This window comes from Chenopodium album, chromosome 3, assembly GCF_948465745.1.
Source record: "Chenopodium album chromosome 3, dcCheAlbu1.1, whole genome shotgun sequence".
Lineage (NCBI taxonomy): Eukaryota > Viridiplantae > Streptophyta > Magnoliopsida > Caryophyllales > Amaranthaceae > Chenopodium > Chenopodium album.
Window position 1 is genome coordinate 45,954,585 of NC_137836.1, and position 14,928 is coordinate 45,969,512.

A 14,928-nucleotide genomic window follows, 5' to 3' on the forward strand; every position below is an offset into this window, starting at 1 on the left:
TGCTTTTGATCGTCTCTATGATCGGGGATTAATCAAACCTATTGGCCCTACCGAGGTTCCAACGCCAGACAAGCGATCTTCAAGATGGGATCCCAATTCTTATTACAAGTACCATCAAGGAAATGTTCATACCACCGATGAATGCTACATATTCCAAAATCTCATTCAAGATCTCATAGATGCAAACAAGATCTCATTGCCTCTAGCTAGCAAGAAGACCGGGTGATGATAAGCACAAGACAAGAGGCGAGCTTCAACGACAAGATTTCATGACCTCTTTTTCTATTTCTTTTTCAGTCTTCCTTTCCCCAATAAATCTATCATAGGCACTTTTTTTCCCTTAGATTTACTATGTAGATTTTTTCTTCTTCACTTTTTAAATAAAATGAGCATTTATTTCCTTGAATATGATCATTCATTGCATTGCATAAAAAAAATTATAAAAAATAAAAAATTCATGTGGAGCTAAGCATAATGTATACCAATGATTTGAGGAACCTCTTGTAGCCTATCATATCATATTTACCCTTTCAAATATATACTCTTTTCTTGATAAACCATTTTGAGCCTCGTCTAACGATAGACCTTTCTTTCTTCAATCTACATCTACCTAACCTTGGGATGGGATGGTGTGTAACTTATGCAATTTCAAAAGCTTGAGTGATTTCAAAAAATAAAAAAGCAATAATAAATAAATAAAAGTGTACAAAAGGGAAAGTGTTCCAATGTCTTTGTCATGAACATGTCTTTGATATGAACACGTCTCAGATTGTGTTTCTTATCGAGTGCTCGGTTACTGTGCCTGAGAAACATGAATGTCAATCGAGTGATAGACTGCATGATCAGGATTGCCCACACATGTAAAAAAAAAAAAGAATGCAAAATTAAAAAAAAAAAAAACAAAAAAACAAAAGAGAGAGAGAGAGAAAAGAGAGCTAAAAAAAGAGTTAAAAGCCTCAAGCATAAAAATATAAAGATTCAAAAGCAAGGTTGCACACCTTAGGGGTTTATCTAGGGTCTTGAGCCTTTATCCCTTTCTTCTTCAACCTTTAGCCTTACCACGTTACAACCCTTAAAAGACATCTTTGAGGTATACACACACTTGTGCGAGGTTCGGCTATAGCTACGTTTGGCCTGATTCCTAACGGATACGTAGGCAACCTCACATCGAGGTGCGGCCGTAATAAAAATGCATTCATATTTACGTTCATAATCGATCATATCAAGGGATCTCCTATGCTCATCCCTATCCACTTAGAGCTAGACTTGGGGGCTTGATCCTTACATCAGTAGCTTACCTAGCCTAAGAGTCACCATTATTTGACTCTTCTAAAAATAATATTTTTCCATACACTTAGCCCTTGCGGCCTAACTTTAGTGTCACTATCACACACATCACAGATACATGACCAAATATACTTCCCTTAGGAACCCTTTGTCATGAAATCTTAACACGACGCTGAAGCATGCCTTGTCATATCAACATCACTCATCATTCCATCATAAAGTATGAAGTACTTAGCCTCTGCGCCTAAGTCACCTAAATACTTTTCATTATCGAGTCAGCTAGGATAGTCTAAGATGTTACAATCCTTGTACTGTGAGGGACAACGTTAACGGATTAAGCTCATTTAACAGGCACCATCAAACACTTCTTTTTCGCGTCTTTATTTTTCGGGAGAAAGTCGGTACCCTCCACAAAAATGACGGAAATTTTTGTTTTTCTGCATCTCGAGTCATGTACATATCGAGCTTCATGAGTCAACACTATGCACACACGAGTCAACCTCGAGTCAGTCATTATTAAATCAAGTTTATACCTTGAGTCATGTCAAGTCAATTAGTCAAGTAACACTAAGTCTTAGGTCAACCCTAATCAAATAAGCAAAGTCCTATAGTCCAAAATATAAATGGAGGTACATTCCAGTGAGCAAGAACATTCCGGATTATTTCGAACATCCGCGAATATAAACCTGATTCCAGCGCCAGACGACGAGGTTGTCGCCTGGCGACAGAGCGAGAACGCGGCAACAATATGTTCTGGCGACTACCGGTGCAGCGACGAGATACATGGCCCCATATTAGATTATGCGGACCTCATACAGCAATTTTGGTTTCCTTGGTACGCCAGTTAGCCCCTATAAGCAAATTGACATGATTATTAGTTGGCTTGATTACAATCGCAATAAGTGATTGACCTGCCGACGATCATCTCACTTAACTTAAGCGCCTAAGCATTGGCTCATTACATGCACCAAGGCATCGGTTCAAAATCAAGCACTTATGCGATAATTTTTTCAAGATTGGTTTGTCATCCCCAATCGAAAATATTTCCAAATATGGATTATCGTGCATTCTTCTTAAACGACAATTTTTCCAAGATTTGATTGTCATCTCTGGCAAAGTTTCCAAGCGTGGATTGTTGTGCTCCTACTCTGTTTGGCAATTTTTTCCAAGTTTGGATTGTCATCGCTGGCAAGTTTTCCGAGATTGGATTGTCATACACCCAGTTCCCTATGGCAAAATTTCCCAAACAATTATCGTAGATCTCTAATCATCATAAATTTCGGCAAAGATCCCTCAATGTGGATTGTCATTCATTTATGTAAGTGGAAAATTTTCCCGAAGTGGATTGTCGATCGACTCTTTATGCAAATGTTCCAAGACGCGGATTGTCAATTGTGGCAATATTTTCCTAAAAGGATTGTCGCATAGCATTGGAAAATTTCCAAGGTGGATTGCTTTCAAGAGTTATATTCCAAGATGTGGATTGTCGATCGTAGCAAAATTCTTATGACATATTGTTACGAAGCATTGGCAACTTTTCCCAAAATTTTATTTTGGAAAATTTTTCAAGATACGGATTGTCGCTTCATCGTGGCAACATGACATTTCCAAGGATGGATTGTTACAAAGCATTGACAACTTTCCCTAAATCGGATTGTCATTCATCATACAAGAGTCGTGTTGACAACTGTCTTGAAGAAAAGAGGATTGTCATTACCCAAAGAATCAATAGCAAAATTCAAGCAGCATTAAGGATCGACAGGCGTTAATCTTCGGTAATTTTCTTCGGAATATTATTGCAACAACTGAGGATGGCTTCAGGAGGAGCAATCTTCCGTCATATTCCCTGGCTTGCGGAAGATGGTCACCAAGGCGGTAGAAGGTCATTTCAGGTGAAACAATCTTCGATGGTATTCTCTGGCTTGCAGAAGAATATCACAGCGGAAATTGGAGGCAGTTACAGGCGTAGCAATCTTCAGGCGGTATACCCTAGCTTGAGGAAAATCGTTAAACAAAAAAAGAAGCTCTTTGCTTAGACGCGTGGGCATATCATTCAAAGCTCTTTGTTCAGAGACGCATGGACATATCAAAAAAGCACCGTTGTTTAGAGACGAGTGAACATAAAAAAGCGAGATGGTGTTCCCTAGCTTGTGGAAGGTTGTCACAACATCAAGAACACAACAAATCGATTAATCCTAGAGACGTGTGCTCGACGGTGCAAGATACGCGTTTCTTAACTCTTTTATCTGTTTTAACTAACGCTAGTTTGCAGGTATCGGCGTTACAAGAATGATTTAGGATCGCAGAACGTTCTGAATCATTATCCGTCCCTATCGCTAATTTGACTTTTATTTTCGAAACTTGCATTTCTTCAAACTCAGTCAAAGTGTGGGCTTCTGTAGAAATCTATTTGTGTCTCCCCAAAATCAAACCCAGTGATAAATACCTTTTGCGTCGAATCATAATCGAATGAGGTGGAAGTGTGGAAAATCTATGTTACGGATAGTTTTTATTAAAATTCTCTTCTTTCTCTCTGTTTTCGAAAACCTGTTATATAAAAATAGCCAATCCAGTTTGGTTTGGTCTATGGCAAGGTTTCAATAATTTGTATTTGGATCGGGTTCAAAAAAAGCTTTCCAACAATATATTATAAGCCCAATTTCGATGAATAATGAGGAAGTTATGACCAAATCACTAAACTGGACCCGGTTTGATTCTTATATGCGGCCCAATGATCTAGAGGAGCGCCTATTAAGATTATCATTCCTAATGAAATTAGGATTGATTATAGTCTTCTAGAATCTTTTAGAAGGTTCTTTTGAATCCTAATTCTTTTGAATCTTTCTAGGCTGTCGCGCGGCGACAAGTCTGTCGCACAGCGACAGCGTCGTGTTTTATTCTTCTTAAAACTCCGATTCTTTTTTATCATATTCTGACTTATTTTCGTTATATATAGCCTCCTTTAATATCCTTTTTAAAATCATCAACTCTCATCTAGAATTTCTTGATTCTCTCTCCCTCTTTCTAGCCTAGCCTTTTACAAACAAAATTCCTCATACATTAGCACTAGACACACCTAGCCAAGTTCTAAGTTGCCTTCGCCCTAGACGTGAAAGGTTTGATATTTCTAAGGGTTTGGTCCCAAATCTCTATTTCAATTATTTAATTTAATTGTTTGATTTTATTATTTTCCTTGAAGTTACTAACGTGTGTATTTTGTTATTAGAAAGAGGTACAAGGCATCCAAGTAAGTACTTTAATTGTTTCATTGATCTTATGATATAGAAATCATGTTTAGGTTGTTATTTTGATTCCTAGTATCATGTTAGAATGTTTTTCTTAGTATGATGTTTAGGGTAAAGAATAAGTTTCTTAATTATATCAATTATGATTTCTATGATGCTTCCTATTTCCTTTCTTAATATCATGTTAGTATCATGTTAGGGTTAAAGCTTTGTTTTTTATATGCTTAGTGACATGCTAGGGTTTGTTATTAATCTTGTTGGTATCATGCCTAGGATCTTGCTATTATTATTATGCCTTAATATGATTATTATAATTATTATGATTACAATTATTGTTATAATTATTTATGATGATTATTGTTGCTTGATTATATTTATTGTTATTGCTTGATCACGCCTTTTATGCATGTTTAATGGGAATTTGTACTTGTAATCACGCTTAATAAGATAATTAAGAATCTTGTTTAGGGTTAATTTGATTATAATTCAAGTGATCGCCAATAATAGTTTATTTGTGCATTAATATTCAACCAACATAGATTAAACAGGTTTAGGGTAAACCTATTGTTTGCATGTTAGTCAGAAAGCGCACATGAATACGAGAAGAATAAAGTAGAGGCCTATAATTAGGGCAGGTTCAATCTCTTTTAGATTGGATTTGTACCTTCATCCCCAAACTTCCAGTTTTGGTTCTAGACCTATTGGAGTTAACGATCTCCTGGATCGTTAAGGGGTGTAACCTTCACCCTGTGAACGATTTACAAGTTCCTAAAACTTGTTGGCGACTCTTTTGCTCTAGCTTCCTTCCATTTGGACGTCACCATACTTAAGTGTATGATCACAGTGGAGTTCAAGTTTGGGGTAATGCTTGAAATATTCCCTACAATTTGAATAATGATGTTGCCAAATTAGATATGGCTAGCTACTACGCATGCATTACACGTACCCACCCATTAGAGACTAGAGCTAGCAATGGATTGGATTCGAATCAGGTGAAGCTTCACCACCTGACACCCGCATACATCCATTGCTTTAATCGCTCCATCCACATCCATCTGTCACCCGCTTCCCCCATCATCCATATCCGTCCTTCCATCATCTACAGATGAAACGAGTGGAACAGGTGACTTAATGTATGAGTATTAAAGTAAAAAAAATAAATAAAAAATTCTCACATAAACTCTACTTTGTGGTGTTTTTTTTTTTTCTTTGAAAGAACTCTACTTTATGGTTATTTATACAATAATTTTTAAATTTTGTTAATAAAAAGGAAACAATAACAACATATTGTTTGAAAAATTAATTTGCAACAAAAAATAACAAGTACTCGTAATTTTCTTGGACGTTTCATGTTTTATTATCAAAAGTCTTAAATTAAAAATTTAATATATCTTAAAATGGTGGGTGGATGGTTAACGGATGAAAAAAGTATCATCCACATCCGATTCTATCCATCATTCGCTTCATCCGTCATCCGCTTCTCATTCATTTAATTTTAGATTTTCGTTTATTCATTTAAAGCAAGTGGAGCGGGTTAACGGATATTCACTTAATATTACCAAAAGACTTAAAATTAGCACTACCAATTTGGGTTGACCATTTGAGTACAACTCAATTTGAAACAATTCAAGTTGAAACAAAGCTTATTTTGAAACAATTCAAGATAGCACATGGTGGATTTGAAACAACTCAATTTGAAACAACTCAATTCAAGTTGAAACAACTCAATTTGAAACAATTCAAGTTAGCACATGGTGGATTGGTTTCTGCCAGTTATGAAAATTAGTGAGACAGTTTGATTTAGATACTTTTTTTTTGCATGGCCATGTCAAATGGATCAAGTTGAAATGGGTTCATTTTGGGTTTGTTTGGGTCGGCTAATAAAACTAGTGGGTCGGTTATGTTGATTATCTGTTAATCCGCAATTTCTAGCATACTCCTGGAGTATCATGCACAGGGTACTTCAGGTTTTATTAAACTCATATTATTTTGATTTTAACTCTTTGTTACTTCAAATTATATACTACCTCCGATCCAAATTATTCGCAACTTTGGAATATTCTATATCTTACAAATAATACCCCAAAGTTGCGAGTAATTTAGACCGCAGGTGGTACATGTTATTTTTAAATACATGTATGTTATTTCGCCATTTTTCTCATTCATCTTCCTCCCGCACTCACTCTCTCTTCTTCTTAGTTATTACTCCAACTCACATACACTTTCTCTCTCCTTTCTTCTACCAATTTTATGGGTTTTCTAGGAATCAACCTCACTCTCACTCTCACTCTCACTCTCACTCTCACTCTCTTCCTTTCACTACTCCAACGCTAAATCTAACACACTTTCCTCTCCCCTTTTCTTCTTCTAATTTTCCATGTTTTTTAGAAATCAATTGATTTGAAGATAATTTAAGAGTGTAATGTGTTTATGTCCAGAAATTTAATACCTTGTAAAGTGTTTGATTATCTTCAAGATGCCTTAAAACTCAACACTAATGTTATATTGATGTGAATGTATTATTATTTCAATTTATATATATGTTATTTTTAAATAAGTACATGTAAATTAAAAATAGCATGAGTTGGGGATGAAGTAATAAATAAGTAAATAACATATTGTTGTAACAAAATAACACACCATTTAAAGAAAATAACAAAAAGTGTACGCAAAATAACTCAAATATACTCCCTCCGTTTTTAAATACTTGCTCCATTTCTCTTGGACACACATGCCGATGCTAATCTTTAATCACTAATATCTTTAATTGACAATAAGTATAAATTCTAACAATTGAAAATTAATAATCTATTCATCGAGATGATTTCAACAAGTATCCACAAGACTATATTTTTTCTTATGTATAAATCACAAACATTAGTCAAAAGTAGGACAAATAAATAGTGCAAAAAATAAAAATGAAGCAAGTATTTAAAAACAGAGGGAGTATTGTGGAAGGAGTACCATGATGCATAGTACTCCAGGAGTATATAATACTAATTGTGTTAATCGGGTTAGTGATCCAATGGCGTCATATTCAGTTCTACTTAATAAAGTCATAGGATGAAATGACTCAATGTTAGCAAGTTATATTCGTGTTGCAACAATTTGAGTTTAATGGGTCGGGTCACTTAAAACTTTTTCAGTTTAGTTTCGGGTGAATTTAATACTTCCTCCGTTTCATAATGTTAATTTTATAGGGAATTAATCACATATGATAAGAAAAGAAATATATTTGAAATCTAACCTTAAAATACAACATAATTCATAATTAGTTTACCTTGTTTAACTTTTTTGATTTTTTATTAGAAAAACACAGGTCATAATTGCATAATTTAAGGTAAATATTTCCTTACTTAGAGTTAATATCAATTCACAACCAATTAATTAAAAAAAAAATCAAGTTATAAATGAAATATATTCAATATGGGTAGATCATTTTAAAACTCCCAAAATAGTAAATGAGACTAATATTATGAAACGGACTTACAGAGAGAGATTAGTTATGGGTATTATACGGGGGTAAATACTATTTCATTTGAAGTTCCAAAGAGTCGGGTTTCAAGTAGTTCAATTTCTACTGATGAAGTCGGTATTAGACCATTTCAATGTTAATTCATAATTGACTATGCGAAATCAATCCCCAGCCTTTTTTGGTCAATTCAAATTCATCAATGGGAACATTCTATGCTGACCAAAGTACTAAATTGTAACTTAGAGTTTTATAACATTAAAGACACGCAATTGGTATCAATATATATATATATTAAAATTCATGGCAAGACATGATGTTTTGCCATGTGTCAACAATTTTGCCATTTGGCATATGATGTGTCGTCGCCAAATCATACCATATCATTAATTATTTAAAAACTCTATGCATTAACTTTCATGTATTAGTGTTGAGTTTAATTGATAAACTCTTCATATGCATGACAATTTCCCTTGAATTGGACTGTAACTCCTTAATAATTACATAATACAGTAATAAAGTTTCTAAGAAATTAAACATTACTCCATTAAATATATATATATATATATATATATATATACATATTAAAGTTCAATTAAAGTAAAAAATTTATAATGACCCAGGCATCGCCCGGGCCAATAACTAGTTTTGTTATTAAAACATTTAAAAAATAATAGGGAATAATAATGGAAAAATTCTAAGGACTATGAATGATGAACTGGGGTAGTTGGACTCTGAAATATAAATATAAATTTGCATTATTGTGTTCTCTTCTTGTTCACACCCTTTAACTATTTTTCTAAATCTCTTTGAATTTGATAATTTTGATTATCAAATAAACGGAAAAAGAGGGGAAAATGAGCAGTTGTTTTCCCTGTTTCTCATCACAGAGTGTTTCAGATGATGAATTCATTTCAAGTAAGTTTTTTTTTTTAATTCTGTTTCTTTATTTTTGTTTGAATAAATGTAATTTGCTATTTGGGTTTGGTATATTATTGGTCAATTTGCAATTTGAATGTTTCCCGTTTATTCATGAATTATGATGGCTGTTGAGTTCGTAACAGTGAATTATGTTTTTGTTTGTGGGACTAAATACTCAAAATTAGTGATTTTTTCTAAATGGTATTTTAGGAAGCTTGAGAAAAATTAGTGGAAAAGTTTGTTAGAGCAACTTCAATGGTGGTTGTAGGTAGGGACTTGCTTGCAATTTTGCAATTTCAATAATTCACTAGCTACTAACTTGACCATTGGATCTTGAAAACTCAATTAGTTTGACTAAACAAATTAGCTTTGCCAAGCTAATTTGCTAGGGAATTAAACTGCCAAGCTCTGTGTATTTTTGAGTTTAATATGTATAATAAATCAAATTTATACATAGTTATGTGATATATAATGGTAGACAATGAATATGTTCTTAGTTGTTTTCTATTTTTTTGTTAATTGGAAATTTGGAACAATTTTTTGAGTTTGTTTTTTTTTTTTTTTTTTTTTTTTTTTTTTTTTTTGTATAAATTTTTTTAAATGCTGATGCTACTTGCACCTCTGAATAAATAAAGTAGAGTCTCTAGAGAATCGTTGCAAATATATTATGTTGAATGTTATTTTTCAAACTAATGGGATATTTTTTTTTCGGTGTAAAAAAGAGGATAACCTCTAACAAAAGAAAAACACACTAACTGAAATAAAAACAAAGAAAGGAAAACAAACAAAACAGAAAACAAAAGCACACCCTTCGAAAAACAAGCTAGTTACCCTCTCATCATTGGATATCTAAAACTATGGCATTAGAATCCCCCCCCCCCAAAAAAAAAAAAATAATAATTAATTTTTTTTTTAAAAAAAATCTAAATATTTATCTTTAAAAAAAAAAACTATAAAATGATACAAATTCTTAAATGGACCTGGTTCACACTAATTTATTGTGGACCACTAACATTTGAGAAACTATGTTTGTTTTATTAGTTAAAAAAAAAGTCACTATAATTGAGAAAAGGTCTCTATGTTGAAATAAAAATCATTTTGGTAATATATAGACTATAAGAGGTTAATTTTTTTAACGAAATATTTTATATACCGGCTAATATGAATAATAAAGGTCAATATGTTAACATTAGGGTCATAACGTTGTACTTTAAGTTCACAATAATATTAAACGTTATATTAGTTTTAAAAGGTTACTATGTTAAAATTAAGGTTACTATGTCAAAACTAAGGGTCACTATGTTCAATATAATGCTGATCCACGCAAGTCTTTCTGATAAAATGAACCAAACTAGCTCAATGGAAAATAAGAAATAAATAATTTCCTTCCAAGTTAATAAGTTAGCTAGTTTTGGAATTAATATTGATAAGTACCCGTTTTGATAAATATTTTTGTAAAAGTAGCCATTTTGGTAAATGGTCCGATAATTAGCTTAAAAGCTTATATGGCATGGCAAGCTAATTGTCTAATTAGCTTGTCATTGGAGTTGCTTTAGAGGGTTATGATATGAACATAAGATTTTTTTGTTAGAGAATCCTTACATGATATTTGTGAGAGGATGTTAAAGATATTTGGCAAATAAGCTTATTTTAATTACATGTTCAGCAAGCTTATGCCTAGTTTTTTGGTTCATTTTGAGTTACTTTAATAGCTTTCCTCATCAATTATTTCATGCACCTGAGAGTACCTAAGCATGTGCACATCTTATCATTTACATTTGTGTCTTGAAGAAATTCAATGAATGATGAATTAGTGTTTCCGAATAGAAGCTATCCTAATCGTGATGCAGACTAATCAGTTGCGTGACTTTGTCGACGAATGAGATTTGATACTTAAATTATTTTATAGACAGTAATGCCTTGGTCAAATAAATATACGCAAGCAGGTTTGAGGTTAAATTGATTTTGTATCCCGTCAAAAAAAAAAAAAAAAAAAAAAAAAAAGACTTGATTTTGTAACATATTCAACAGTTGACATATTTGCGACTGTTGCACTTGTACTCGTGGTGCTGCACTAGAGAGAAAAGATTAAGGACATGATAAATTATTATTGCGGCTGTTTTTTAATAAAACTAATGCTGTCTAAATTATGCAAGCAACCTTTGCCTGGTTGTTAAGCCTAAGCTACGTGTTTCCGGGGTTGTAACTTGTAAAATGAAGATAGGAATATTAGAGCCGCCAGCCTGTGAGCTAAGTCTTGAGGGTTTTTTGTTGAATGCAGGGAATAAGTATTTAACTTAGAAACTAAGTGAAAGATGAAACAATAAGAAGATGCAGGGCTAGATTAGTCATAGACTCGTACGTGGAAACATTCAACTGGCAGGAATTTGTTACACCAAAACATTTTTGCAATTGATTGAATGATGTCCAATCTTTGCTTGACAATTCAGATTGTTATCTTTGTTCACTTTAATGTTGTCACTGAACTTTTATGAGGAGATTAAACAAGGCTATTTTCATGAAGCCTTCTCTGACCTTTGCTGAAATGGAGAGAATTATTTCCATGGGGCTTGTAGAAGAACCATTTCAGCCTGTAACACAATTCAGTATGGTAGGAAGTTCCATAGAATGAACCACTATGGTGACTGATATATACATCATGCTCATAGTTTTCTGATATGGACACGATCAACATGAGCTGTAACAGATTCTATAGTGGTCTTGGCTTTCTATATTGATTATGTAGATGATATCTTGGTAATTATTGATTGGAAGTCTATGAATGATCAGATGAAGAATAAACACATTGGAAAACTTCATCACTTTCTTGGCATCGAGCATTTCAAAAGAACATGAGTGTTATAGTGTCACCAAGAGACTTTATTTTAGATTTGATGTGTAGTGTGATGCAGCAACTCTGGTTAATTGTAGTCCAAGAGATTAAATATCATTAGATAAACAGTTGGAGTAGTTGATTACTGCTCAGGTCTTGAAGATTAGTACATCACATAATACCCAAAAGATACAGGGCCTGGTGTCTGCTTTGCCATTCAATACTCAATGTTGTTTCTAAATATCTTCCGAAGTCTTTCATATGAATGCTGCGTTGATTAGATTTATGTTTGGTATGCCTTGTCAGGGTGTGTTTTTGATGAAATTTCCAAAGTTTGACCTTATAGTTGTTCAGTGACTGACTATGATTTGAGAGCTTTCTCTTGCAGCAAGAGGTTTATGAGCAGCATTATTTTCAATTTTTCATTGTTTTAGTGTGCCTTTCTTTTTAGTTGAGTTGAAGCTCAAATTAGCTTTGTAAGGAATATCATTGAAAATTGGAATGACATTGAGGACTGTTTCATGAGTTCACTCTACCTTTTTTCATCCTAGCTGGTAATGTGAGATAGCCTAGCAAGTGAGACAACCATTAACATTAGATCAAATTAGAAGTACATAGAACTTGATTGTGGATAAGAAAGCAAGTAATTGTTGGGATTATACTTTTGTGGCATGTTCCATTGTTCCTACTGGTGGTCAATTGGCTTATATGTCGATAAATTATCACTTAGGCTATAGCATCATTACTTATTCTCCATGCTCTGAGACTCATCTTTCGTGTAGCATCCAAATTGCGGGGCTGTTGTGAGGATGTTTGAAGTTTAGACGCATATACACCCTCCATGGCAGTTTACCTTGCTGAGTCGTTGTGATGCTGGAGAATAGATATACTACATCAATTTAGTCAAGGTTCGTCATAACAAAAGTTGTTATTCTAATACTATGTGGCACACTGTCAGTGTTACCCTTGCTGACCTTGCACAGAAAATGTGTCAATGAGTTATAATTATAATTATACATGTAAATGAACATACATAAATAACACTGTTTTACTTTTACATTTAAAATTCTCAAGTTTGGACTGCGTTAGGATCAAACTCTAGATAAGTTTGTACGTGTATGGTATTATTGTGGTGCTATATACTTGAATTGTCAGAATTTGAGTTTATGAAATTTCATCAGGTTTTGGTTTTAAAGTAGTGTGAGTAAAATACCTGTATGTTGTTTTATGGTTTATTTTTGGATATCAAGTGGGTTAGGTCTGGAAGAAGATCCTGCTGATATATTTCCTGGTTAAGGCATTGAGATGTGACATAGGAGTTCTCAGTCTGTCATCTGCTCTTGTGATATTTCGTCCATCATTTTCCCAATAGTTTATTTATGGTTGTCCACTATATACAATTGGATAGGTGCATCAGGTCTTCAAGGTTTCCGTGTTTTCTCTTACAAGGAGCTTAAGACTGCCACCGGTGGCTTCAAGTCTTCAAATAAAGTAGGAGAAGGCAGCTTTGGCTCTGTCTACAAGGTAGCTATAATTTAAGTTATTTAACTATTTGACTGAGATAGCTAGTTCAGTAAAAATTAATCTTGTTGATTAGCTACCAAGGTAGAAATAAGTCTTGTTGATTAGCTTAACGCAGTTATTTTTTTGGATATTTTAAGGGATACCTTAAAGATGGATCAACCGTGGCAGTCAAAGTACTTTCAGTTGAACTCGAGTCACTGCAAGGAGAACGAGAATTTATCACTGAAATCACAGCATTATCTAACATCAAACATGAAAATCTTATCACTCTTAAAGGATGCTGCATATCTGCTGCCAACAGATTTTTGATCTATGACTACATGGAAAACAACAGCATGTCACTGGCCTTCCTAGGTAATAAAGGAGTTCATTTATTCTCTAAATTTGATAATTACTTTCTATCTAATTTCGTGATTATGAAAAATACAGGAGGATATGAAAGCAGAAGAAAGTTTAGTTGGAAAATAAGGAGGGACATTTCATTAGGAATAGCACGAGGCCTTGCCTTTCTCCACGAGGAAATTGAGCCTCACATTGTGCACCGTGACATTAAACCTGCCAATATACTTTTGGATAAGAATTTCATGCCAAAGATTGCAGATTTCGGTCTGGCAAAGCTGTTTATGGACAATACATCTCATGTGAGCACTCGCGTGGCAGGCACATTGTAAGTGAAATCCTGAACAATTTATTTCTTCCATTTTGTCTCTGCTTGCTGTTAATATTGATTATCTTTCTTGCTATGTCAAAATTTGTTAGGGGATATCTTGCTCCAGAGTATGCAATTTCTGGTCATTTGACAAGGAAATCAGACGTGTATAGTTATGGGATCCTGCTATTGCATATTATTAGTGGACACAAAGTTGTAGAATTCAACTTAGAACAAGGAGATGCATACTTAGTTGACAAGGTAATGTATAACTGTTGTCTAATTTTCCATCAAATAAAACTGAAACAAAAGCGATGCTTTATACTTTGTATTCAAAAATTCATGAATTAGGTATGGAAGGAGTACAAATCTGACAACCTTCAACACCTGTTGGACCTCTCACTTGATCAAGAGTACCCTGAAGATGAAGCTACCGAATTGCTAAAAGTTGGCCTGCTTTGTGTGCAAGAGACAGCCGCTCTTCGGCCACAAATGTCAGCAGTTGTGAAGATGATAGCAGATGGTAAAAGTAGGGCAGATGTTTCAATATCAAAACCCGGTCATCTTCCTGATCTCATGCAGCTTAAGATAGGCCAAAGTCATTCTGTAGATAGTACTGCTTTTAGCAAAAGCTCTACGTCTAGCAGTTAGCACCCGTACAACAATTGACCTCTGCGACCTCTGCGATATAAACTCCAATTCTTGTGAATTTTGTATCTGCTTGGCCGGAGATTGTTCCTTCAACTAACTACCCATAACTGTTTTTTTTTTTTTTTTTTTTTTTTTTTTTAAGTAGTGTATATATGGTTTTGTACTTCCCTTCTGACCGTTATCCCTGAGAAAATACGAGCTTAACACAATACCAAACATATCATACAGGTTGAGAAACAGATATAAACTCAAGAACCAATTGCATCTTGCAGGTGAACTTACTACGTTATCATTGTACAAATAACTGAAATAAGAGAGATCACAAGTGAGAAGGGTGGGGGGATTT

The 14,928-nt window shown here is 33.9% G+C and overlaps 1 protein-coding gene across 2 annotated transcripts; it reads left to right on the plus strand.

Moving 5' to 3' along the window:
* Window positions 1-8,762: 8,762 nt before the first annotated feature.
* LOC145613735 (putative serine/threonine-protein kinase) lies at window positions 8,763-14,682 on the plus strand. Of its 2 annotated transcripts, XM_081668806.1 has the most exons (6): window positions 8,763-8,922; window positions 13,167-13,282; window positions 13,420-13,636; window positions 13,712-13,949; window positions 14,042-14,192; window positions 14,283-14,682. In XM_081668806.1, exons 1-6 carry the CDS (start codon window positions 8,862-8,864, stop codon window positions 14,580-14,582), a joined length of 1,083 nt encoding a protein of 360 aa, XP_081524932.1. In that variant the 5' UTR covers window positions 8,763-8,861; the 3' UTR covers window positions 14,583-14,682. The 2 variants fall into 2 exon arrangements, with proteins under 2 accessions (XP_081524932.1, XP_081524929.1); XM_081668803.1 differs by having other exon boundaries at window positions 13,420-13,949.
* Window positions 14,683-14,928: the final 246 nt, after the last annotated feature.

Bases quoted from the DNA above. Each gene is read 5' to 3' on its own strand.
- LOC145613735 (XM_081668803.1), top strand. From the start codon at position 8,862: ATGAGCAGTTGTTTTCCCTGTTTCTCATCACAGAGTGTTTCAGATGAT. The intron at 13,283-13,419 runs GTAGCTATAATT...GGATATTTTAAG, and splicing joins GCTTTGGCTCTGTCTACAAG to GGATACCTTAAAGATGGATC. The intron at 13,950-14,041 runs GTAAGTGAAATC...AAAATTTGTTAG, and splicing joins ACTCGCGTGGCAGGCACATT to GGGATATCTTGCTCCAGAGT.